The 26,534-nt window shown below is 32.7% G+C and overlaps 1 protein-coding gene across 6 annotated transcripts in view; it reads right to left on the reverse strand.

Annotated features, from left to right (window-relative positions):
* The window catches only part of Fur1 (Furin-like protease 1), a 71,317-nt gene extending 57,027 nt beyond the window's left edge, over window positions 1-14,290 (reverse strand). The window contains exons 1-2 of one of the 6 annotated variants that reach the window (XM_013314345.1): window positions 14,125-14,288; window positions 8,617-8,853 (exon numbers count right to left, since the gene is read on the reverse strand). In XM_013314345.1, coding sequence (XP_013169799.1) covers window positions 8,617-8,760 — 144 coding nt within the window. In that variant the 5' untranslated portion in view covers window positions 8,761-8,853; window positions 14,125-14,288. The other 5 variants (XM_013314341.1, XM_013314342.1, XM_013314343.1 and 2 more) reach the window with 5 other exon arrangements.
* Window positions 14,291-26,534: the final 12,244 nt, after the last annotated feature.

The raw sequence follows: 26,534 nt of genomic DNA on the forward strand, positions 1-26,534 counted from the left end.
CAAACATCCATCCAACCAAACATTTGCATTTGTAAGTAAGACAGTTAGAAATACACAAGTAATTACATTTACTATAAAAATAATATAAAATAAGAAGTTAAATTTCCTATGGTCTACATCTATGCCAAGGCAAGATCCATGCAGCAGTTTCGGAGATGCTTTCAAAGAAACATTTATCCATCTAAAAAATCGCATTTATATTATCAGTAAGATAGTAAGATTATGTGAAACGAAATGTATAAGATGTTTAATAATCCTTTATCCTTTAGTCACTGTTTTCTTTTCCTCAACTCATAGTATTATCATGTTGAACATGTGAGTCAGAGTAAACTCTGTTAATTTAACAGGTGTTAGACTCAAACTCATAAAAAATTCCAACAAAGTTATGAAATAAATTGAAACAAAAGCAACCATACACTACAACTAAAATGCATTCAAAATTGACATTGTGCGAAGAGATTTATGCATTTCAAGAGAGCATGTGATGAGGGGATGTCTACCGCTTTGATACGTTAGACCATCAAAGCGAAGTCGCGCGCCATTTGGACACGGAATGGCTCATCGCTGTATTATTTATGTTCAAACGCTTTAATTTATACGCCTGCACAATCACATCAGATCTGACAATGACGTCACGAGACAAGTATGGTGAATTTGATAGAATTAATTGATGTTTGAACATATATGTTCAAGACTTGTATTATCAAATTTGCGGGGTTAGACAACGTGCATTGGCTCCAAAGCGTTTCCATAACGAACTTCAAAAATGTAATAAAAAATTAATAAGTAGCCTATGTGTTCCTACAGACTATGTTCTACATCTGTACTAAATTACAACAAAATCCATGAAGCCGTTCCGAAGATACCTTTAAACAAACATCCATCTATCCAAACATGCGCATCTGGAATATTAGTAAGACGGTAAGAAGTACACAAATAATTATATTTACTATAAAAATAATATAAAATAACAAGTCCAAATTGCTAATCTGTCCGCCAACGCAAGGAAAAACATATCATTTTACGGGTTATATGAAAGGTGAAAAGGTTATGCATTTATAAACAAATTGCGTTACCCCACTTTGAATGGCGTAGGAAGGAATGCAATAACCGGGATAACGGTATACAAAAATAGTTTTGCGAGAGAAATCCGGCACGTTTGTCTGTCTTCATCCGCGGGGTGCTGTAAGAATCAATTCTATTTGTTCATGCGAAGAAAACTTGCAAGACCATAGATAAAAATCTGTTTTAAATACAGGTTGAGGCGAAGAAATCTCGTTAAAAACGAAATATTTGCCTATATAAAATTCTCATATAAAGAGAAATTTTATCGTTTGTTTGGTTTTAATAGGCTTAAAAATTCCTGAACCGATTTGAAAAATTCTTTTATCATTGGTAAGCTACTTTATCCCCGGGTGACATAGGCTAGATTTTTTTATTGCCTGCAGACAACGTCGCGAGAAACTGCTAGTAGTTATAACTTAGTACGTCTTATTTTCTGCATGACGGATTCGAATCTAAAACTCTGCACCAAGTATTTCTGTCAGCTTCAAGTTGTAGAACATATTAAAAAGTTAAATTAAATTGTACAGGATGTCCGTAAAATACGGTGTACGAAGAAATACCATTTTTTTTTATTAAATATAGTAACCATTGTGTAGATTAGTTTACGATAAATTTTATGAAACGAGATAGAAGCTTGCCTTACTCCATCTATTTACTTTAGTATACTTCTTCCTCTTATTATTTTTTGATAACGAAAAAATGGAAAGCGGATGGCATTAAGTGGGAAAAAGTAAACATCCTTTTCTTTTTACGGTAAGGAACATGTCTAAGACTTTTTTATATATATCATAAGGTGGCAAACGAGCGAGCGGTCACCTGAAATCGCTGAAATAGCGAAGTGACCGTTGCCCATAGACATACGCAATTGCATATGCGTTGGCTACCTTTAATCGGCGGAGGAGAGGATGCACAGAAAGAAAATATTTTCCTTTTCCATGCATCCTCTCATCCGGAAAGTCCACTTCCACTTCCCATCCTTTCCTTATAAGAAAAAGGGTGGGAAGGGAAAGAGGACTAAATTAGGCCTCCGGGACGCACACTCATCAGAAGAAACGCGGAATTGCTTCCACTTCACTCCTGACTTATTTTTTTATTACAAATGGTTATGGACATCGATCGCCAATTATAAGGTGACCTATTTTAAGCAAAATTTTATAAAAAAAAGAAAATTATCTTTCCTTGCGGAGTTGTGTAGTTCTTAAAATAACAACTAGGTTAGAGATGATTTAGAGACCATACGGTCTAGAGAGAGGTGTTTCGTAAAATATAGATATTTGAAAGCGGTTTTATTGCCTCTGGACTATTCTGTTAGAGATTTCTATTCTTGTATTTTTAGTCCGTTGATCCCTTTAGATCTTCACATGACATGAAACTTAATACACCTTAATTAGTATCATGTCACCGTTTTTTGTTTTTATAAGTTTAAAAAAACAGTTGAACAAAAAACTGACAAGAATTTACTTTAACATTTGAATACGTCCTGAAATCTTAAATAATTGCATCTTCATTTATTTAAAACCTATAATATAATGAAAGATTGTAATGAAACCGTTATGTAGATATTATCAGGACTCAAAACAAATAAAATAATGTAAGTATTCGAACGTAACCGCAAGGTAAGTCATGTCTATTCCGTTCCTACATCTATATTTTCTTTGTTTACAATTTCTTGTATCCTAACGAAGCGTTCTGGTCTAACACTAGTGCGTAAAGGATTGCAAAAGCTACAACAGTGTCCGGTCTTTTATGTTCCTAGTCTTTGTGGATTCTCCTTTGAGAGTACACGGGAGCACTTATCATTTCAAATCAACGTTCAAAGTTATGGTCAGGTAGTAAGACGCCAGTGTACTTGTAAATTTAATTTAACGAAGTAACCTATGTATTCCTCAATGTTCTTTTTTAAAGTTCTTCTTGTCGTATTATTTATTAATTAAATGACAATGAATAGTTCGATTAAAAATTGACGAAATACATCATAGAAAAATTTAAATAACTAGAACATACTAAATACAATATTACCTAATTTATATTCATTATTATACTAGCTGTGGCCGACGACTGCGTCCGCGCAAAATTTAACAAAAAAAAACTTAATTTGTAGCTTGTGTTCTTCTAAACTATGTTCTTCATCTGTGCGGAATTTCATCAAGATCCGTTGTGCCGTTCTGGAGATACCTTTAACCATCTATCTATCTATCCATCCATCCATCCATCCACACATTCACATTTATTATATTAAACTAAGGTCTATTGGTGAACAATCGGTGGCGATTTATGATTGGCAGTGGTTTCATAATATGCCGTTTATCTCTCTTCGATAACGATTTATAACGTCTTTAGAGTTTATTCAGTGGTCTTATTAAGCCGCCCCTCGGTGACAAAAATAGCGCGTCCATAAACGGATGAAATCCCGATGTCACGTTAAATAAATATGTGTGCCCACTAAAATTTCCTGTTTATTTCTGTCGACCGCTTCGCAACGTACTCGTGACGGTGGAACTTTCTAAAAGCGGACATTTCTAAGATCCACAGAGTGGTTCGCGTACTGAAAATTCATTAGACACCCTAAAAGTGACCAATCAAATTAAAAAAACAATCCTGTAACTCATATATTCCCGTAATATACTTTTTTTGATTAAGTAACCATTTATTTAAGTGTGGCAGAATGTTTTTTCATTAAGAAATTACGATCAATCTCTTAACATCATACGACAGGCCTTGTCTTGCCGCTTTCTTAATAGCAATTTTTTTTTAAATTAATAATTGTTCAAGATAATCACATAAAGGAATCTGTCTAATATTATCTGCGTATGTTTAAGCATGCACTTCATTTGACTCGGGAATCCGTCGCAAATCTTGACATGCGACTATTTAGTTCCTACCGCCCACGCTGATTGTGCTATATTGTGCTTAACATAGATATACAAAGAAATAGACATGACATTTTAAATAAATTAAATAGAATCTACATCTTACTTCTTCTAAGTCTACACATCTATACCTTCATCGTCTCTTAGTTTGTTCAATTATAAACCAGTAATTAATTTAAAAACTTAAATATTTGACTTGGACCTAAAAATGTATAAAACAATATATATAAAAAATTAGAAGACCTATAAGGTCAAATAGTAAAAGTTATAAGACGTGTTTAGATAATACCATTGTCCTGTCTAGAAATGTACATAATCTTTGTTGTATGTTATTGTGTCTGGATTCAGTAATGAAAACGGGCATACCATTTTAAATTGAAATTCATTGAGAATAACGTAATACTGAAACGTCTAGGCTTGCAATCATTTGATCGTACATCGGAATCCCAATATGCGTGGCATGCGAACTGTAATTACTTTTTACTAATACAAAAGTTAAAAATAAAAGTGCACAGACTCTTACTCCCACTGACAGAATATAGTTGACCGGTTATAAAAAGTAAACTGTAATTTTAAAAAAAAGTTAAATTTCAACATTAATTTTTCTTTTTTTATTTCATTTGAAGAATTGCTTGCGAAACGATCTAGGCCAATTTGCTACACCCTAAGGGGTCTTAATTGACAGCGATACAAATTGTTAGGTATCTAAGCTCTAATAATCTTAGCCTATCGATTGAGCTTCAAGGAATGTCTATTACTATTCAATTAAGTTTTTAGATCTCTTGTCTTTCTATCTCAGATCTGTTCACTGCGGCCTAGTTAATCTTTGACATTTATTGTCAATGATGTCAAAGATTAATTTGATAGTTAATCTTTGACATATACTATCAAAGATTAACAAAATCAAACAACACAGACATTCGATTTTAATAAGACTTTAAGTACGCCTTAGATGCAATTTATTTATTAAAGAAACAATAAAAAACATTTGAAATATTTACTATAAATTTATCCATTCAGATATTTACATTGTCCGTTAGATTAAAAGATTAAACAAAGCAATATTTCATACAAATACTATGAATATTCTCTTTGTGTATAAAATAACCATTTACAAACGATCTCATTGTTATAATATATCGATTTCTAAACGTTTTCATTGTTTCATACAATTCTAAATGCTTGCCTTGTTTACTTGTTTTAGTTGTATTCCGTATAAAGCAGCCGTCCTTTTCTGACTTACAATTAAAAATGAGATAGAACATTTCAGCTGGACCACACACATCGCTAAAGCAAGAAGTGTAAAGCGTTCCTGAGAATTAGACTAAATTAATTTGCTTGAAACAATGTAGAGATTAATAGGAAAGACAATGAAAGAATGGAGGTAGACTTCTATTAGATATTTAAATCTCATCCTTTCGGTATATATATTTTTTTTAATAAACATAACACATTCCAGTCCAGCGGCTTACAAAAACTTAATTTATATGTGTTCTTGCAGACTATTACCCCAATTGATAACCATGAAGAATTTATTTAAAAAAATTCTGTCGCCAATATACAAACGATCTCATGAAAAAAGTACCCAGTTACTAACTTAAAAAAATGATGAGTGTGCGTCCAGGAGGCCTAATTTAGTCCTCTTTCCCTTCCCACCCTTTTCTTATAAGGAAAGGATGGGGAGTGGAAGTCGACTTTCCGGATGAGAGGATGCATGGAAAAGGAAAATATTTTCTTTCTGTGCATCCTCTCCTCCGTCGATTAAAGGTAGGTAACGCATATGCAATTGCGTATGTCTATGGGCAACGGTCATTTTGCTATTTCAGCGATTTCGCTCGTTTGCCACCTTATGATATAAAAAAAAAACGCCATGCGCCCGGTTTTGAAGTGGCCGGGCGCATGGCGTTAAGCCTAAACCGGGCGCCTGGTGATCCTGTAAGCCTCATCGTGGCAAACAGTGGCTGTTTAAAAAAAAAGCATACCACATACTGGCAACATTTCAATCAGAGCGAGACAAACATAATACAAATTCATACGCATTAAATTCATTGGCATTCTTTTACTCTACAATGATAGAACAATAGCACTCATTGAATGAGTTAACTTGACATCAATTTAACAAAAACAAACAATTAATTAGTTTTTATTTAATTAAACTCTACTCAAATGGGTCTTCCGTTCGGTATGTTTCACCGGCGTACATCAAGGTTGTTCCATTTTTGCTTAATTAAAACATTTTATTGTTTTAAATGACTATATCCCTCATTAAACATAATTAAATAGCATTTCAGAGGTCATATTATCTCTATTGGGAGCGTCGGTGGCTCAGGGGTCAAGCACTTGACTTGCAATCTGCAGGTCCTAGGTTCGAATCCCGCCATGTATCAATGTGTTTTTCGATTTTCCATTTACATATGTACATTTATCCGACGTTCTTTCGGTGATGGAAAACATCGTGATGCAACCTGCACATATCTGAGAAGATTGTGTGAAGTCAACCAACCCGCATTGGGCGAGCGTGGTTGACTATGGCCTAGTCACCCTTGATTTAGGGTAGGCTCCGAACCCCTCGGTACGTATAGTGAGCTGATGATGATTGTCTCTATTTCTACTTCGTCAACAGTCGATTACATTATTTAGTATAAGTTTAGATTGTCTTAAACCTAACTAGCTATTGTTTAATAAAATGTTGGCTAAAAAGCCATGTATCTAGATTATCTTTTATTTGTGATACACGAAAACTTCAACGTTATAAATTAACTAGCTGTTGCCCGCGAGTCCATTCGCGTGGAATTTAAAAAAACATAATAAGTAGCCTATGTGTTCTTCCAGACTATGTTTTACATCTACTATGCCAAATTTCAACAAGACCTTTTTATTATTTTTGTGGCAATAAATATTTAAATAAAAGCGATTAAAAAATTAAATCAAGCAATACCTTTTCTTAAAAGGATAAATCTGTACATATTTAACCATAAGAAATAATAATTATTTTTTTATTCTCTATTAAATTGAAATAACATCACTAATTGTCTGTGTGTCTGTACTGTTTTAAGTTACACACATACGATTAAACATTTGACAAGATTGCTATGTTAATATAATTATACGGCAAATTGAAAATTCTGCGTAAGCCTTATTTGAAAAACACTCAAAGGAAACCTCTTGGAAAAGATTATAAAAACACATTCAATGCATGAATATCTAAGTAAAAGAAAATAAAGAGTAATATGAAAATTAATCGTGATATATGTAAATTATGTTGTCTCATTCCCTCTGTGTAACTCTCTCTTTCCCTCGAATAAAACTAAGTTTTTTATAACAAAAGGGGCTCTGCTATCTAGGTAGACAAGACCGGAAGTACGGCGCCGTCTGATTTAAGTAAGGTCAAGATTCCACCCGAGGTCATTGTACTATTTATTTACTTATATAATATGCATATTTAAAAATATATAATATTGATATATTAAGTTGATTTCATAGAATCAGCCGCGAGTTTTCATCGCGGTTTATATTATGTTACATTGTAATCAATCTTTTTGCTGATGATTTAAAAATAGCAATGTACCATGAAATAGGTATTGGAAATAATGCAAATAATATTTTTTTTATTAACAAGACATTCGAACCAGCGAGAGTCACTGTCAGGTCTTGACGCACGAACTCCATAACTCGGGTTATATGTTAGAGAAACCTAATTCACCGTCCCTTGACGTCTGCGCGGTAATCAAAAAAAACTTAACAAGTAGCCTATGTGTTCATCCAGACTATGTTCTACATGTATGCCAAATTTCATCAAAGTCTGTTTAACCGTTTCAAAGATATCTTCAAACAAACATCCATCTAAACTTTCGCATTTAAAATATTAGTGAGTGACTAAGTTCATAAGGTAAGTTTAGTATTTTATTTTAGTAGACTATCATATTTACGTTCAAATAAATAAAAAGTTAATTCAAACTTTAGTTTAAAGTATATAGTGAATTGTGAATCGCTTCACTGGATATCCAAAGTAATAAATCTTCCGAGTCGACTTAGATATTGCTATTGGCAACAAATTCAAACGCGGCGCACTTGATTTCGGCACTCTATTAATCGGCGCTGTTTGTTTTCTTGCTTCGTTTGCTAAATTCCAAATGAAATTGTACAATTTTTTTGTTAACAAAATCAGACTTTCAGGCAAAGGTTTTGCTTTTCTTTTAATATTTAGTACTATATTAAGGGTTTTAAATAATATACTAGTGTTATTTTATTACTTAACCAAGGGTAGTACTTACTCAAAAAAGTAATACGCGAATAGTGAAGATCGCAGATCATCCCACAATAAACAATTCGTAAAAAATAAAAAGAAAGAAAACTGAATTTAGTGAAGTTGAAGTTGTGAAGTGAAGTTTAGTGAAGTATTATAAAATCTTGATGCTACGGGAGCATGCCATTTGTCGTAAAGTCATATGGCTCTATCGAATAATACTGCTAACTGTGCGATTCCACTATTGAATAGCTCAAAAAACATCCTCCCATCTTTTTAATACGTTACAATAGTACAAATAGATAGTAAATATTTAACTAAATGTAAAGTGGGGGAAGACTTGGGTAAATAGGCATCTACTAAGCGCGTATCTTTCGGCCACAATTCAGATATAAGATATTGGACAAATGCTAACTTATTGCAAAAAAATCTTACCTCTCCAAGGTTGATGAATCCGTGTTCCGCTGCGACAGCATCAGCCGCTTCCCTCCCCTCTGGCACGTGCACCGCCCACGTGGGGGTGTAATGCGCCGCCACGCCGTGCAGCAGCAGCGCTAGCGGCACCCACCACTTGGCCATCGCACAATCACCAACTAGTACTTATTACCATTGCACAAACACATACAAATGTTTGATCCCTTCTAGCTACTGTTTAGCTTTAGCCTTGAATCACTAAACACTAAAAGATGTTGTTATTATTTTATGTTGATGTTACAGTGTGTCTCAACAATTATTGGCATCCCATTTGTGTTACAGCAATAAAGTTTTACGGTTATAATCAAAGTTAACCATAAATAATGCCCAAATTATACTTAGTTTCTGATCTCTGCATAAAACATATCGTTATCCCTTAAATTATCTTTGACAAAACAGAGATAACGATGTGTTTTATATAAGGATTTTGGTCTCAGAAACCAACGGTTACCGGTTTCAATTGTAACCGTGATCTTGACAAAATTTGACAAATATAACAGTAGTCTAGAATTCTGATACTAAAGCCTACGTTAAACAATCATTGTGAGACTTAAGGGTTAATTAAGAAGCTTGAACCCGGAAGTCAATATAATTGTTAATACTAGACAGCTCTTATTGCAATTAGAAATGGATATCCACTACTTCTATTGGATACTATAATAATTTGTGTTAACAAAAAATAATATACTCGTAACACATAAAATTAAGCCTACTCGTTTTCAGAAAAATACCAAAATTCAATTGTCAATCGAATTTGTGTAAAAGATTGGAATCTGTCAAATGTGTTGTGCAGACCTCTATATAAATTTCTTGTTAAAAAGATACAACATAAATACGAAAGTATTTATCCTTTGTTTCCATTGTCTTTGCCACTTATCGGGAATTTTGATCCGTTCGCCATTGTAATTTATACTTTATCTCAAAGCTGATAAGAGTTACTAACACCTAAATATGTTTGTCTCTTCTGTGAATCATTTCCTCTCTTACGTGAGTCATTTTTGTAACATCATTGGTAAACAGCGAGCTTATTTCATTTGCATAACTCAACAATACAACGCGTGTTTCACCGGACAAAACAGCTATAGTATCAAAGCGATGAATGGATACGCACAATTCAAAACTCTAAAACAGTCGTTCATATACTAGACGTCCGCTACTCCTTTCGCTCAGAATTAAAAAAAAAACTTAACAAGTATCCTATGTGTTCAACCAGACTATCTTCTATAAATATGCCAAATTTCATCAAAATACATCGTGAAATTCTGGAGATAGCTTCTAACAAACATCCTTGTAAACTTTCTCATTTATAATATTAGTAAGATTGGCGCAGTCCTTGCTTGCGTGGAATGAAACTCGATTGCCCTTGCGCTATTCCAGACTGGAATCTTTGTATCTTTTGCCTTAATATTATTACTAAGTATAACAATAGCTAAATAATTTCTATAGGATAATCTTAAGATTATCTGTCCACGTCTTATACAATGTACGGTCAATGATCTTTAAAACATTCAATGACCTGCTGTGTGTGCATATTTTACAAAGTAATTTGCAATTTACAATCACCAGTGTCTTAAATATGCGAGCATTTAGTATTTATAGTTTGGCATTTTGTTTACAGCGAAGATTATAAGAACAGAGGTCAAGTCAATGTTAAATGACAATGAAATGTAATGAAAACATAACTTCTAAAATGTTTGATAATATGTTAGGTAACATTTTGATGATGGTTTTAATGTTAGTTGCGTTGATTTTTGAATTTAGAATATTTTAATAAGAAATTTTAATTCGATTTCGTTTTAAGTTCGTTTAATTAATCCAAATTCATATTTCGAATAGCGTATTTTCATATAAAAATATTTCGTTGGAAAATAATTAATAATCTTTATTAAAATTTCTTAAAGGCTTAATAACCGTTTTTGATACTTAATTAAGACGTTCGATATTCAAATTATGAATAGAAACGCGCCACTTTTTCGAGCAAAGGTCAGGGGTTATGTCACTTTCTCTCCAAGTAGGTCAAGAACGCATGAAGGACAATATTCAAGCACTCACCAGGGTCGGACTGAACACTTTATTAGCGATATTCCACCATCATAAATCATTTGATAAGATACGCCCCTGTTCTCACAACTTCTATTAGTAAGCCGTAAATATGTTTTTCGAAGCTTTTGGAAAGAAATAATTCTTGTTATTCTAGTTATAGGTACTTTATTATGAAATTAGGATAATTAATGAGGGATAATTCACCAAATTAGATCCGTCCTTTATAGAACAAAATGGATATTTCTTTTTATAAGTAAGTACCCGTGGGAGTTATTTATGGGGATTTTTTCATTTAACTAGAGAGAGGTTTATTTAATTGGATTAAATAAAAAGGGCAGAAATAAGTTTAAAATAGAAGCTTAAGAACTCTTAATGCCGCACTCAGACTCGTTGAATGGTCTTTTAATGTAGATTTATTATGAGAATATATTTTTGTCTTTTACGTAATATTGATTTTCGTTTATCTCTTTAAGCTTCCGTGAAATTTAACCTTTTACTGTATTTAATAAAGCCGATTAGACTGTTTACTGCATACTTAAAAATTGCTTTATCAGTTTTGAAAAAACCACAAGAAAGTTAATCTAAACACGATTAACCAATATCTTAGCTTTCCTCGTGAATAAATCTATTTTATTGTAAAAGCTATAAAAATCCATGTCGTACTTTTATCTAGTTCAAACAGACAGAGAATGAGGGCCATTTATTTTGTTATATAAAAAATATGAACAAATCAGTAATATCTGCACATTTTTCTGCTTTACGAGCGTGATGCTTTTATCTTTACGACATTCCGTTTCCCTGGAGTATCCTACACGCCTTTTACACCCAGCAAGATCTGGAGAAAATTAAACTGAATAAAGGTTAACGCCGACTCGTCAACTCCTTCACTTGTTTGGCCTCGGCTTCGGCTATGGGTCGAGATAACGATATAAATTATTTAGCAAAACGATATTTCGTTCTCGCTTGCACGAGTGGACGGCGCGTGGTTCCCGAGGCGTGAGCAAGAGGTCCGCACGCCATCAAATTGACCGCGCGCCGTCCATCCGTGCAAGGACGATGCCGGGTAAACGAGGAGTGGAGCAATGCGCTTTTACCTTAACAATATTTATTTTTAAACTAAAAACGACTGACCGTATGTCCCTCAGGGATGTGACCTATCTCACACAGGAAAAGAATACGTATCGAATGACACCTCACTCGTCAAAATCGATTCGTTTAACCTACAGGGTGTTTTAATCGAATTGGTCTATATCAATCCACATGTACACGCAAAAATATTACCCCCTTGTTGCTGATAAATGCGGACTAAGCACAAGCTAATTATTCATGCACATGGCAACTGTACGTAATTGAACAACAAACATAGGCGTAGTGTAAATATGAAAGTAATGAGCAGTCCTACGGGAACATATTGAGCTATGCTCCAATACATCAACATAATGAGAACTGCTCTTTATAGTCGTATGAAAGCTTATCCCACATTTATAATCTACATTTTACTAATCCAAGTACATTTATAATCTGTATCGAGGACCTGATAATTGGATTAACCTTGAGATTTTCATTATTTCCTGATTTTAATAACATTAACATCTCTGCAATTATATTTTTTGAAGAATTTAAAATTTGACAGATGTCAACAATTGCACAGACTAAAAAAAGGTTATGAACAAAGAGCACAAGCTTTCTCTGAGAGACTAGCTGTAATGAATAATTTTGCTTTTAAAGATTGTATAGATACCGGACGACATTTTTCCTATTCAGTGAACTCAAAATAAGGAGTATAATACACAAAGACAGTATCACAAAATGATAAGCATAAGATAGACTTTATCAATGCTTGAGTAACATTCCAAAGGAACACCAAAATATTGTGCGTTATTTTGTGAACATTTTTAATAAATCTTAGTAATATTATAAATACGAATGTTTAGATGGATGTTTTATTGAAGGTATCTGCGGAACGACTCAACGGATCTTGATGAAATTTGGCACTGATATAAAACATAGTCTGTCAGAACACATAGGCTACTTATTACGTTTTTTTATTTCGCGCCGACGGAGTCGCGGACGACAGCTAGTATGAAATAAAACTGTAATAGGGATGGTTAATATATGAGAAAAACTATTTCACGAAAAAACATTTTGAAAATTAAGACATTTAGCGTAAAGTATATATGTATACCTGCACATATCTGAGAAGTAATTCAAAGATATTTTTGAAGTCAACCAACCCGCACTTGGCCAGCGTGGTTGACTATGGTCTAATCATCCTTAACTTAGGGTAGGCTCCGAGATCCTCGGTGGGGACGTATAGTGGGCTGATGATGATGATGATAATATATGCATCTCAATATTTACGCTGTTCATTTGTAACACGAGAACAAAACAACTAGGAAAAAATTACATGAAGACTTTATCTTAATATAATTAGTATCATTAACCGTTTTGTTTATAATTATTGGCGCATGTTTGTTTTGTTATTCTACGATTGGTACTCTTTGTTTGTCAATAACATCGCAATTACTCGTCGGTATTGCAAATTGTGTTGACGTTCTCGCTTTAAAACTAATTCAACTTTTATAAAATTCGTAAATTAAGACTTAGTAAAAAACGAAACTTTATTTTGTAATTACTTATTTAATTTGGTCGATCAAGAACGCAAGACTAGATGATTAATCAAGTAATTAATTTTATTTGCACTTATTTAATCCGCCTGAATAATCTAGTAACCAGACCAATGTTCAATATTCGCATATTTTAAACAGGATTAGGGAAATTTTAGTTTGCTGTTCAGGTAACAATTTACAAGGCATAGTTAACAGACTGACATATAGTTCTATGTTTGATTTTAGAAAACGCATAGTTAAAGCATTTTTGATTTACTCCCGTAAAGTATTGAAATTTGAAAGGTATTTTAGTGAAATGGCTTAATTCTGTATGTTAACGCAAATTAATTTAATACTTGTTTTGTTATATATCAACGTCAATAAGTAAAATACATACAAAGCCTACAAAACACTATTTTTTTCAATGTTTATGTAGAACTATGTTGGCATGTTGACACGCTTTTACTCTTTCCGCATTTATCGTCGCATAACGCGCTGTATTTATGCACTAACACACCATTTAACTAAAACTATACTTTATAGACATACTTATTTATCTTATCTTCACCAAATCGTTGTGTAAACAGTTTACGTTGCGAGTTGATGCATACTCAAGAATTTCGCGTAGGGGCCTATTCTAAGGCGGACGTTTCTTCGATGAAATCCGATGGGAAGGACCAAAGATTCCGTGGCGCTTAGACAATAGTCGCCGGTGAGAGTCGGCGCTGTTGTGACGAACGTTAACCTCTCATATCCCGCTTCACTGTACATCTAACTTCATTTAACGTAACAAATCAAAAGTAATAACAACACATACTAGGCAATAAGCTTCAACTGTGTACACCCTGACACACTAATGTCATATTCAACTACACGACTGTCAAATAGCGCGTGATTATTGCGAACGAAGGCAGCGTAGACGCGACCACCTCGCTCGGGCGCGTGATGCTGACTGATTCGGTTTTGCTTGCCTGCTCTTGCTCTCAGCTCGGTCGCTCGAATGTTATACTGTACGGGACCGCGTGGGCTTGCCATATCTAAAACATTTCCCCGAAAACGGCCGTATCAAGCATAATAAATAAAATAATAAATATTTAGAACTTGTTTCCTGCGAAATTCCATAATTTTTGCCTTATTTGAATTTCGTAGTAAATTAAATAGCAGTATTGAAGGGTTCCAGTAATAATTTTGGGCAAAACAAATTTACTTATGAAGTAAGTATCAAGCAATTAACTTAATACTTTAAGTAAGTAGGTCTTGTTAAATTAATCTGATACTTATACGCTTCTCATTAGCCAGACTGTTGGAAAACATCTCAGTTATATAATTTTAATCTTAAATTTTATATTAAAAAGTAATTATTAACTAAATCTACAAGTATTCTTTTCCAAAATACATTTTACTGTTTTTCTTCGATCTCATTTGGGGTAATTGATCCTGTTAACATTTCAATAAGGAAATATGTAACTGTTGTGTGTTGCCATATTATTTAGTTTAATTTGCACTAATGTAATTGAGCGACTAACTATAACGGTAACTTCTTTGACGGCTGTATGTTAATTATGGGTCAAAGTCGGACAACGTATTGTGTGCAAGATGTTAAGGCAAATGTAACGTGATTTAACACTTTGACTTTATTTAACGTCTAGCGGTACAACGCATCTAGAAGCTCATACGACCAAAAGTCTTCACCAACTATAACCAAAAGACTCATACTAGTTGGGATAAAACAATAACGTAAATGTGACTTTGTGTCTCTTTGCGAGATAGTGTTACTATGCCTCCGGATAAAGCCGGATATAGGTAGGCTTTTTAATTGCGTGTCCGGCGAAAATAAACGATTGTCCGGCTTTTGTTAGGCTTTTTACATTTCGCAAATGAAAGTGGTCGCTGGATGTAGGTTACTAACCTAGCTAGTCTGTCCGACTATTAGGTATGGCGACCTGGCAACCCTATCTGGAGAAAAATACAAATCAAACATTTTGCACTTCGAAATTATCAATGCACTATACAGGAGGCCGTCAAGAAATGGACCACTGACTTTTATAAATTGCTATATGACGGAATATTTTGTGCTTATTTGATTTTCGCCATTTTGGCGCTAATGTTAGCAGTGTACCTTTGAAAAAAATTTGCCCTCCTGACAAAAATTTGACTTGTTTGAATCTTAGGCGAAGTTTAATTAATCAATTTGTTACCTATATTATTTATTGTTTAGTAATAATAGATTAAATTAATATTTGTGGTTTAATTTAGTCTATTCGCTATTCTTGTCAAAAATTTTAAGGTTATTTTATTAACCTTTCTTAACTATAACTAAATGTTTAGCTTCATTTGGATTACTTTGTCGTAGATGTCAAAACTAGCTTACATTGTGAAAAGTGACGTCAGAGTGCAGTTTTTTCGACGGGTTTTTTTCTGTAAGATTATTTAGGTCCACCAGAGTGCTTTCTGCAGCCGTTTCTTCGTCGTACAATAATCCAAGCTCGGTAATTTTACGAGAGGAGCTTTTTTTAAACTTGAAGTTAAAATTAACCCATTGAAATTCAGACTTTTCTTTCCACTTCGGGTGAACGTAAAAACTTCCACAGAAACGAAAAGGGAAATAAATTTATAAGTTATACTTATAAAATGTAATATAATTTCGAAATGCCCTGAAATAATTGAATATGATTTATATAAAAAAAAATAATATTAGGTTTTTAAATGGGTCGAATACAATTATTTTTAAATAGGAAAGAATAAGCAATTTAATATATGCTATAGCAACAGATTTTCTCACAAATTTTTGTAACTACATCATATATATATCGTACCAATATATTAACTATATTTGGGCACATATAATAAAAATATATTCGCATACCTATATCTAAAATATAACGTAAATAATGTTTGAATATCTTCTTTCATTCAACGCACTTTCGCCGTTCAGAAACCCTGAATTCAAATTAAAATATTAAAAAACCATGCTTGATATTAACGTCCTTTGCCAGACACACTTCAGATAATTACATACATGTCACGTTGAGAGTTAGTTCATCAAACTAAGTATTCATAATGCCACCGTAAACTTGTAAAACGGTCATATTCCAATCCCATTAATGACATTATAATTAATTAAATTTTACAAGATATAATCCCATAAACATATTTTTTATCAATTTTACGGTAACATACTTATGCATCGAGTTACGCGCTGCTAAGTAGAACTTTTGCCTTCCTCTTTCCGCTAGACGAACTCGAATTTGTCAAATAGAACTGCAAAGTTTCCAGCAAAACTGCTATCTCACGGGAAATGTTCCGAACAAGCGGCTGTAAACTATTTTAATACGAGCCTAACTGCTTGCTACTGTATTATTTATTTTACAGTCTGAATTAAAAAAAAAGTTAATTAGTAACCTATGTGTTCTTCCAGACTGTGTTCTACATGTATCCTAAATTCAACAGAGATTAGATTAGCCGTTCTGGTGATACCTTCTAACAAACATCCATCCACCTAAACATACATCCAAACATCTGTATTTATAATATTAATAAGATGACGATTAGAAAAAAAGTTATATCTAGTTTATATTATCTGTTTTCTCAACATACAAAAAAAACTAAAAAAAAGACAAAACTTATAAAAGAAGTACAAATATTATTCGAAGAAAAATTCATCCGATCATTCCTAACATATTTTGTGAATAATAAATTTAATTAAAATTTCTTTTGATATGTAGCCGTCAAAGAAAATTTAATTAAGGACTAATTTCACAGAGCGTTAATAAAAAGGCCTTAATAACATAATATCTTAATACTATTCGTTTATTCAGTCTCACTTTGATGTTTCTGTACAAGAGATTTTGAGTTATATTACTAACATTATAAATGCGAAATAGATGGATCAATAGTCTCCAGAACGGCTCAACGAATCTTACGCAAATTTGGCATAGATGTAGAAGTCTGGAAGAACACATAGATTAAGTTTTTTTTTCACTACACGAGTTCGGCACAGCCTGTACTACTTTTTATTCTTCTGAAGAATAATGATATTAAAATTAAAAAGGTAGTAAATATTTACTACCTTTTTAATTTTAATATCATAAATATACAATGAAAATTTGATTGTATGTTTGCATTGAATAGGCTCCGAAACTACTGAACCGATCCATATTATCTTACTAATATATATACGAATGTTTAGATAGATGCAAGGATGGATGTTTGCTTGAAAATATCTCCAGAACGGCTGGATGAATCTCAAAGAAATTTGGCATTGATGTAGAACATAGTATGGAAGAAAACATAGGCTATTAATCAAGTTTTTATCTTTGCATTGAATAGGCACAGTAACTACTATACCAATTGATATTATAATGACAAAAAAGAATTTACGTATTTCTATCATCTTAGTATGTTTAGTATGTCAGTCATCAATGCAAGACAGTAAGATCAGTCATTAAATCAAAACAGGAAGCTTTATCGTTAACATATTTAAAATTACATTAATATAAATATTCTAACAATAACAATGACACAAAGAAACTATTCAACAATATGAATGAACTCGATAACTAAAGGAATCAGTATAGTTGCATTCTTTTCACCAAACTACGACATATTAGAAAACCAACAGTTGCCTACATTTAATCGACAGAAGAGGGGATGCACAAAATAGAATATTTTCCCTTCCATAAATCCACAATAAAATCCACTTCCACTTGCCATTCTTTCCTTATAAGAAAAAAGGATGGGACGGGAAAGAGGGCTAAAGTTAAGCCCACGCGGCGCACACTCATCAGACGAAACGCGGAATTGTTTCCACTTGACGCCTATCTTCTGTGTGGTCGTGGTATTGCACTGGGATAACCGGCCAATTCGTTCGAAGATGTTAAAGCGGGCTCTACCATTGTAAGGTGGGAAAACTACTTAATAATATTCCATTTTAATTATAACCTTAAACACATTAGCATAAGACATAAAACTTTATCTATTTTAAAACTATAGGGAATCCAAGAGAGTATCTCGTACCAGCATTTTAAATTATTACCAATTTGCATGTAACTGTATACAAAGAGCAGACATATTTATTGTACGAACACTCCCAAGGGTTGTGTGCATTTTTTATGCATCCGAGTGTAACCTGCCGAGTCCAGGAATATTTCATCTTTTATTAATCCATTTGTAGCTTCATGTTTATTGTAAACCAGCTATCACTCGCAACTCCATCCGCACGTAATAAAGAAACTAATTAGAAGCTCATGTGTTCCTCCAGACTATGTTCTACAGCCGTGTAAATTTTCATCCACAATCGTTGACCTGTTTTGAAGATACATTCAAACAATTCGCATTTATATCAGTAAGAAGTAAGATTCAACAAGATCGATATAAGTGAACAAAGCATTACTAAAAGTTAGGTTTCTTGATTTTATTCAATTATTACATAAAAACAAACATTCACATAGACTATGCTTGTGGATCTTCTGGTGACTCTCATCTTAATGGTCACTCTGAGTTCTTAAGTTCTTAATTTGTCTCTAAGAGACATCAGAATTACTCAATGTGGATTTAGTAAGAGAATTTTGCAATAAAAATGTGTTAAAGTCACCATTACCGACTCTGAGTGTCGCCTGCATTTCCAAAACCTTTTCGTCCCCTCATAAAAAGTTTTATTTATACATGACAAACGAAGTGGTTACTAGACCCACTTTTCAGGAAATTTCAAGAGTAGACAACTAATAACGTTTTCATAACTTTTATGTTCTTATGAAAAATATAGTTGTTTTCGTAATGGAAAAGTTACTCGGAAAAATATTTCTTCACCGAAAAAAATATTCACATAATAAAAGCATGATTTATTCAGAGTAAAGGAAGTGGAAAAGTTTTGAAAGGCGTGTCTCTGTCACATAGCAATTTAATAACATATTACTTGTTAGTAATATTATAAATGTGAATGTTTAGATGGATGTTTGTTTGAAGGTATCTCCAGAACGACTGCATGGATCTCGCTGAAATTTGACGTAAGGCATAGTCTGGAAGAACACATAGGCTACTTATTAAGTTTTTAATTCCGTTCGGACAGAGTCGCGGGCGACAGCTAGTCTTAGAATAGTGACATCTTTTTACTGATTGACTTACTTGTATGATATGATATTGTGACATCCAAAGATGCAAGATTTTATACGAAATTTTTTTTTTCGTTATATAAGTACAGTAATATTTACACGGTTGGTAACTGTACCATAGTAGTCCAAAATGTTTTATTTTATCATGACATGAAAACACAATGCATTTATAAAAAGCATACAAAAGAGATTTTATGTGGCTTTAATTAAAACACATCTGTTATATTTTAAATTAATCCTGTCACAATATAATCCAGTAGATATAGTACATCGCCAGGTGTTTGTGAAAAGATTAAAAACACATACCAACATTACAAATTAATCAAAAGCAATAACAATGAAGCATGTTCAGGCTGCAAGCTGCGACCAATTTATCTACAAAATGGATAGTAATTTCACGAATTCGATTTACGCAATGTTCATATATGTTTGTATTACAAGCTTTTTACTATTTCCTAACTATCCATTTGTCTTGTTTGCATGATTAACAGAGCAATGTTTTGCGCATTTTCATATGCTTTATTGCCTAAACCACTTGAATGATTTTGACAAGTGAAATATTATTTGGTAAATTTGGCCAAATACTCAGGTTTTTTTGTTTTTTATAGTTGTTACTAATCCACAACTTGATAGATATTCTTATTATTATTAATAATACGAAATTTGGTATATAGATGTAAAACACAGTCTGGAAGAACATATAGGCTATGATCCTTGTCTATGCTTCCCGTGGGACACATTTGATTTATTTGACCACTTAACCCTACATATTTTTTAAATTCTGCGCAGACGAAGTCGCGGCCTAAAGCTAGTAAACCATAAAGTAATAATGTTGCAAAGTAAAACCAATAGAAGCACTTCAATATAACACATGTAATCTAATATACACAGACTGCACGTTTTCAGATTTCTTATTTTTTATCGCCTATCTTGTTCAAACTTGGGGAGGGATCGTCTATATTGTTACACACCTGAAACGTGGCCTGTTTTATGTTTTGTAAGGGTAAACGCGCTCTGATTTTCTTGCAAGAAATATGTTGTGTAGGAATGCTTGGAATGAGATTTGATTTGGAACAAAATACGAAAATTATATAGTACATACCTAATTAAACAGGGGAACTCCATTTTGTTGTGAAAATAAATTCAAAATCAAAGTCAATATTTCTAAGAAAGTTTTTTTTATAAATAGAATAGTCGTATTCATAAAACAAAATTTTTAGGAATATTTTTTCGTCGTCGAAAAAAGTTATTAACGAAGAAAATCGCTACTAGATGGCGTTACAGTATGATAAATTATATACGCTAGTTATAAACAAGAAAATTTCCGAATATTTATTTTATATGGCTTCTAAAATATTTCCTGCGGTTTTTTTCAAGTTATTAATTAAAAAATATTTTCGCTCCTACTTTGGCCACTTGAGTGGCGCAGTTTTAAAAATTGTTAAGCTTCCATCAAAAGAATTTTTACACCGGATTATGGATCAAAACTAAAAGCTCTTCATAGTACAAAATTTTGTAAACACTCTCTAAGATTAAGATTTAACAATAAAGTTATTTTACTTTAACCAATTAAGTAAATATAATATTTTTAAACATGATCGATTCATGTATATAGTATGTATATAATTAATACATAAACGTTATTTATGTACTTCAAATATTCACACCTCTGTATCGTCTTCCAATATTCTATTTATTTCGTACGCGCCTACAAATGTCTGCTTTCAAAGCCATAAAATAACTGAAATACAATTTTTACACACGCGTGTTTCACGGTCTGACCGTAAAATACAATGTTACTCGGAATTATATCATTATAACACGCTGCTTCCTTGCCTTGGAAAGCAATTGGGCCCTGAAATAACCCCCTAACCCACCCTTATCCCCCCCGGAAGCCACCCAAACACACAGATGTATATAATCGTCGCGGCCAACGATTTAAGCTTCCCATTTTATATAAAACTAACATTTAAGTCTAACTTTATTTGTTAAATACGTTTTTAATCTGTTAGAAATATTGTAAATATAGGAAATAGTAAAACATAATAGTTTTATATTTGATTTTCATTTTGTTTGTAACTTGCTATACCTGAATGGTTGAACGAATATGAATAATTATTGTCAAAAAAATTGTCAATCGTTTGGTTTTCGTTGGTGTCCGCCATGTTATAAGTAAAACTAGCTGTCAGCCGCGACACCGTCCGCACGGAATACGGTTTTCTTTTAATAAAAAAAACTTAATTAGTAGCCTATGTGTTCTTCCAGACTATGTTCTATCTATGCCAAATATCAGAGACCCATTCAGCCGTTGTCAAAATACCTTCAAACAAACATCCATCCATCCAAACATTCGCATTTATAATATTAGTAAGATTACTCGGGTTTTTTTTTATTTTATCAGATACTTAATTTTATTAAACGTGCAAAAGTCTCATCAGAATATAACAGAGAGGAAATCTAATAAATATATTGCCAATACAATTTTTTATCGCGCTTTGAAAATGGCTGTGTTAAACATAATTCTTACAAAGAGTACTGCAAAAAGCTCTGCCCCACGAAAAGGGATTAACCTCGGCAAGGCGAAAGATTCGGGACGAATAAATATTTGAATTTTTATTTTTAAGTAATGTAACATAAATTTAAACTTCAGAAATCTTATATCTTAAAATATAACTTATACACTATCGTGATGTGAACTATTGGAGACATAAATTCAATCCTTAGCATTTTTTTAAATTAATTACTATATTTGTTATTTTGATATTCAATTTAATAAATGACGCTATAAAAATTTACGCAATATTTTTGAGTTTTTAATCCTAGTTTGGTCTTTGCTATTTTAAAATCATCCATTGGTATAAAACGTCATGAAAATTATAAATTCACATCAGTTCACGAATATTTTGAAGGGTTTAAAAAGCAATTTCCTGAGCACATCGATTCGAAATTCAATTTGAGGGAGATTTGATTAACTTTACCACTGATTTAATTTAGAACGATTTACCGTCAAAAATCACTTTTAAATCGTTACCGGAATAATTCATAATACAATTAATAATTTAAAATACTGTATTTTTTTTAATTACCTTAAAACTTTCGATATGAACTTCGATATGTTTTTATATATAAACTAGCTGTCGCCCGCGACTCCGGCCGCTCGGGATTAAAAAACAACTTAACAAGTAGCAGATGTGTTCTTCTAGACTATGTTCTATATCTGTGCCAAATTTCATCAAGATCCATTTAACCGTTTCGGAGATACCTTCAAACATATGTACATCTAAACTTTCGCATTTATAACAGATATAAATAAGATAATGAGATATAAATAAAACATTTTTTTTTGTAAATACTGTACAGTGTTTCTGATAATGTGTTTATAGTTTGACCTAGTTTAAAACAGAGACAAGCCTACTTACTGCTTAATGAAGCATAATTTGTTTTTTTAATACATTAGTATTTTAAATTAAATCGGTATATGTCATCGAATCATAATTATGTATATTATTATCTAATTATTATAAAATTTGATATTCAAATGAAAGCTATGAAACGAGTTTTAGCATAAAAGTCTCATAACCGCAAAATATATAGGTACGGCCGTAAAATCTAGCTCAGAGCTCGCATAAAGGTGAGTACACACACAGAAATATAAATATTCTGATCAGGCAGAGCCGATTTTTAAATGACTTCAAAAAATAAAAAGTTTACAATTCCTTTTTTTTACTAAGGAAAGCACGACGATTCTGTATGAATGTGGGTGTAAATTGTTATAGATATATGATGATTACGGTAAAATATATCACTTATTACTGGCTGACATTGACCGAAAATTAATAAATAAATATCGTACAACAAAGACATTAAAATACACAATTTGTTTTTTTTTTATAACAGAAGGGGCAAACGAGCAGCGAGAACACCGAGGTGTTCAACGACGCCCATGTACATCAGCAATACCAGAGGAACCGCAGATGGGATAATTGTATTATGTTTAAGACTAAGTAAGTACTTATTTACTCATTGTGCGCTTTGAACTGGGGCGGTCTTTGTACGCGGCAGTTGCGTGAGACTAAAGTACTTGTGCTGAAACGCGCGTGCCGTACGTCGTGTATAAGCAGCCTTAGTACGTCTCTCATTGTCGCCCATTGGCAGCGACGTTCTGTGGCTGCCCTACATTTCCTACGATCTCCACAGACATTTCTCGCTCCTAAAAACATTGTAATAAACGTATTGTGACGCTACGACGCGCACATAACTAAAGGATACATTTAGATCTTTACAAAGAGGTTTTAATGTATACAACGGTGGATTTCACTGCTGGCATACTTATCTTTATCTCTGTTTTATCAAAGGGAAATAGAGAGATGGCAATTTATTTATGTACTTACTGGTCTTAAGGCTGTGGAAAATGACGGTACGAAGTAAGGTGAATAATGGGAGGAAAAAATGCCTTTTGCTTTCTACAGATGTCGGCAGGATCAAGAGTGACAGAAACAATAAATGTACTACGGATATACAAAAAACATTTCACTTTATTTACAAAATAAAAAGTATTATGTGGACTGTAGCCAACATAGAGTTCCGCCAAACACTCAAAAAATTTTAAAATAAGATTTTTTAATGAAAGTTCATAAATGATTAATGACAAAATATGAAAAGGGAAAATATTTTTCTTTTTTTATAATGACAGATGATAGCCGTCTTTTGCGGCCAGTGCCATCTACTTGAAGCTTTCGGATTTTTCCCCTATTGAATGTAAAAAAAAAAGTTTTTGTTTGAAAAAAAAATTGAGAAAAGACAATCTTTTAAAGAAATGTCAAAAAAATTTAGCTTCAATGAACTGATATATGTATTTATATTTTTAAAGTAAATAAGTAAGCAATTTTTTCAAAGCCTTGATGCGTTAAAGCGAAAACCACTAAACAGAATAAGTATATTTACCTAACATTTTCCAAAGGATAAATTTCAAGGCAATCGATTCCAACAAATTGCTTCGCATAATATTTCCATAGAACAGAAACAAGGGATGTCGGCCGAAGTGTTTTTATGACAACCGTCAAATTGAAATTGAGAATAACCGATAGGTACATAAATTGTTTTGACAGCTTTTATAATTTGTTGGTTAAACTACAATTTACTTATTCGTAATTTTAAAATAAATTCCACTGCCCCTCTTCTTTTTTATCTCGTATTTTTGTGCACATCTTTCTTCAATGGAAACGGACCGCAAAAAGTAATCTTTTCTGACCTTTTTAAATTAGGTAGAGCTATTTATTTACTACTGAATTTGTACATAACAGAAGCTTAACGGAAAACATTAACAAAGTCGGGGAGTAACTATATTTACTAATTATTAAGTAGCCAAGGTTTTGTAGACCATAAAAACTTTAAAAATAAAAAATTAAATATAGCAGTTTATAAGAAATATTCAAGTAACTACTTAATTGATGTCAAAAGGACACTATTGTTTGCCAATATTGATAACACAATATCAGAAAATCAGGAATGATATTTTGCCAAAAAATAGGCATTCAGCCAAACAGGCCTTTGCCCAATGAAACGGAAGCTGTATCAGAAAAAGATTTAAATGTCAAAGTCAGATACGAGAGGCATTAACCCGGGAAGTGGCTCGATTTATTTTCATTTCTTCTTTTTTATGTCTTTCTTATGTGTGTTCGAGGACTGAGGAAAATTTCTTCGTCTTTGTAGCTAAGTTTAAGTGATATTTACTGTTACATATATATTCTTGTGACTGTCATTAAAAATGTCGTGTATTGGAAACATATTATAATTTTCCACAAACATTTGCAGTTCAAATAACAGAAATTTAAATATTAAAAAAAAACATATTTGACCTTATTCAATGCCTTCAAGTGCGCCTTAACAAAAGTAATAGCAATATAAATTACTAACCTAACATAATCCAATTCTTTAAGTCATCGTGGATACAAACTATAACACTATATCTTTATACCGTAGTCTTTGGAGAGGTTAATTATTAAGCTTATTGTTTTTTTTTATTGCGCAATCATCAATTACATTCTTACCTTATTAGAAACATAACCTAAAAGTCATTTCACTCAACTGTATTTCGTTATAAATTAACCGCCAAAACTTGGCCAGTACCACAAAGACTATGAGGTTTTACATCTAAAAAATTAAAATAAAAACATATTCGCATCCTTTTATACTATTTTAAAAAACAGAGATAACAATATATTTTTGCGCGAATATATCGGCTGTGGAAACTCGAAGGATCATTTCTCAAACTGATATGTTGAAGATAGTAAAGAGCAAGCTGTTATAACCCTCTCAGTAATATTATGAAGCATACAAAAGGTTTCACGAAAACAGAATGATAAAGCATACTTACGTAGAATCGTGTTGGTAAAACATATTGATGATTTTCATATACCTATAATTAAAAAAAGTAATAAATATAAGTAACTCGTTGACAATGTAGCTTTCGAATGGTAAAAGAATATTTATTTAATCTGTAGTAAAAATTGTCTTTATAATTCCAAAGAGCTTGTCTGAAAGGGTATTACAAAATAAGCGAATAGTAGTACGTACATTTGTAAGTCCCTAAAGGTAGATAAGACGGGATTTACAAGATTACGTGTTCCCAAGTTACTTGCTTAATATTTTATCCATGCCCATTGTACTTGAGACGCATTAATGATTTGTTCTCTAAATGTTTCCAAGTAACATTTAGAGAGGACATCCCTTTACGAATGGGGCAAAGATGGAAAGGGGGCTTTGGAGGAGGTGAAGCATCGGAAGGGGAAATATTCTCTTTGTATGCTTCCTCTCCTCCGTCGATTAAAGGTAGGCAACTGCAAATGTGGATTCAGGACCGCTTGCTCGTTTGCCAACGTAAAATATAAAAAAATCTCATTTATATTGATTCCTGAATTAAATTCTCTTCCCTTGTACAAACGACTAACACGATCAAGCGACGGGATAGAGGCGACTCTATTACCCAATGAGCTCGTTAGATCGGTAATTTACTACAACCTCACAGAGGACAGGCTTGAAGAAGAGAAATAAGAGTCTAATTTTAGTAATATTCCCCTTTATGGGAGGGAAAGGGCTAGAAAAGGGAAGTATCTTT

The sequence above is a fragment of the Papilio xuthus genome, unplaced genomic scaffold (assembly GCF_000836235.2).
Source record: "Papilio xuthus unplaced genomic scaffold, Pxut_1.1 DF827461.1, whole genome shotgun sequence".
NCBI classification, from domain to species: Eukaryota; Metazoa; Arthropoda; class Insecta; order Lepidoptera; family Papilionidae; genus Papilio; species Papilio xuthus.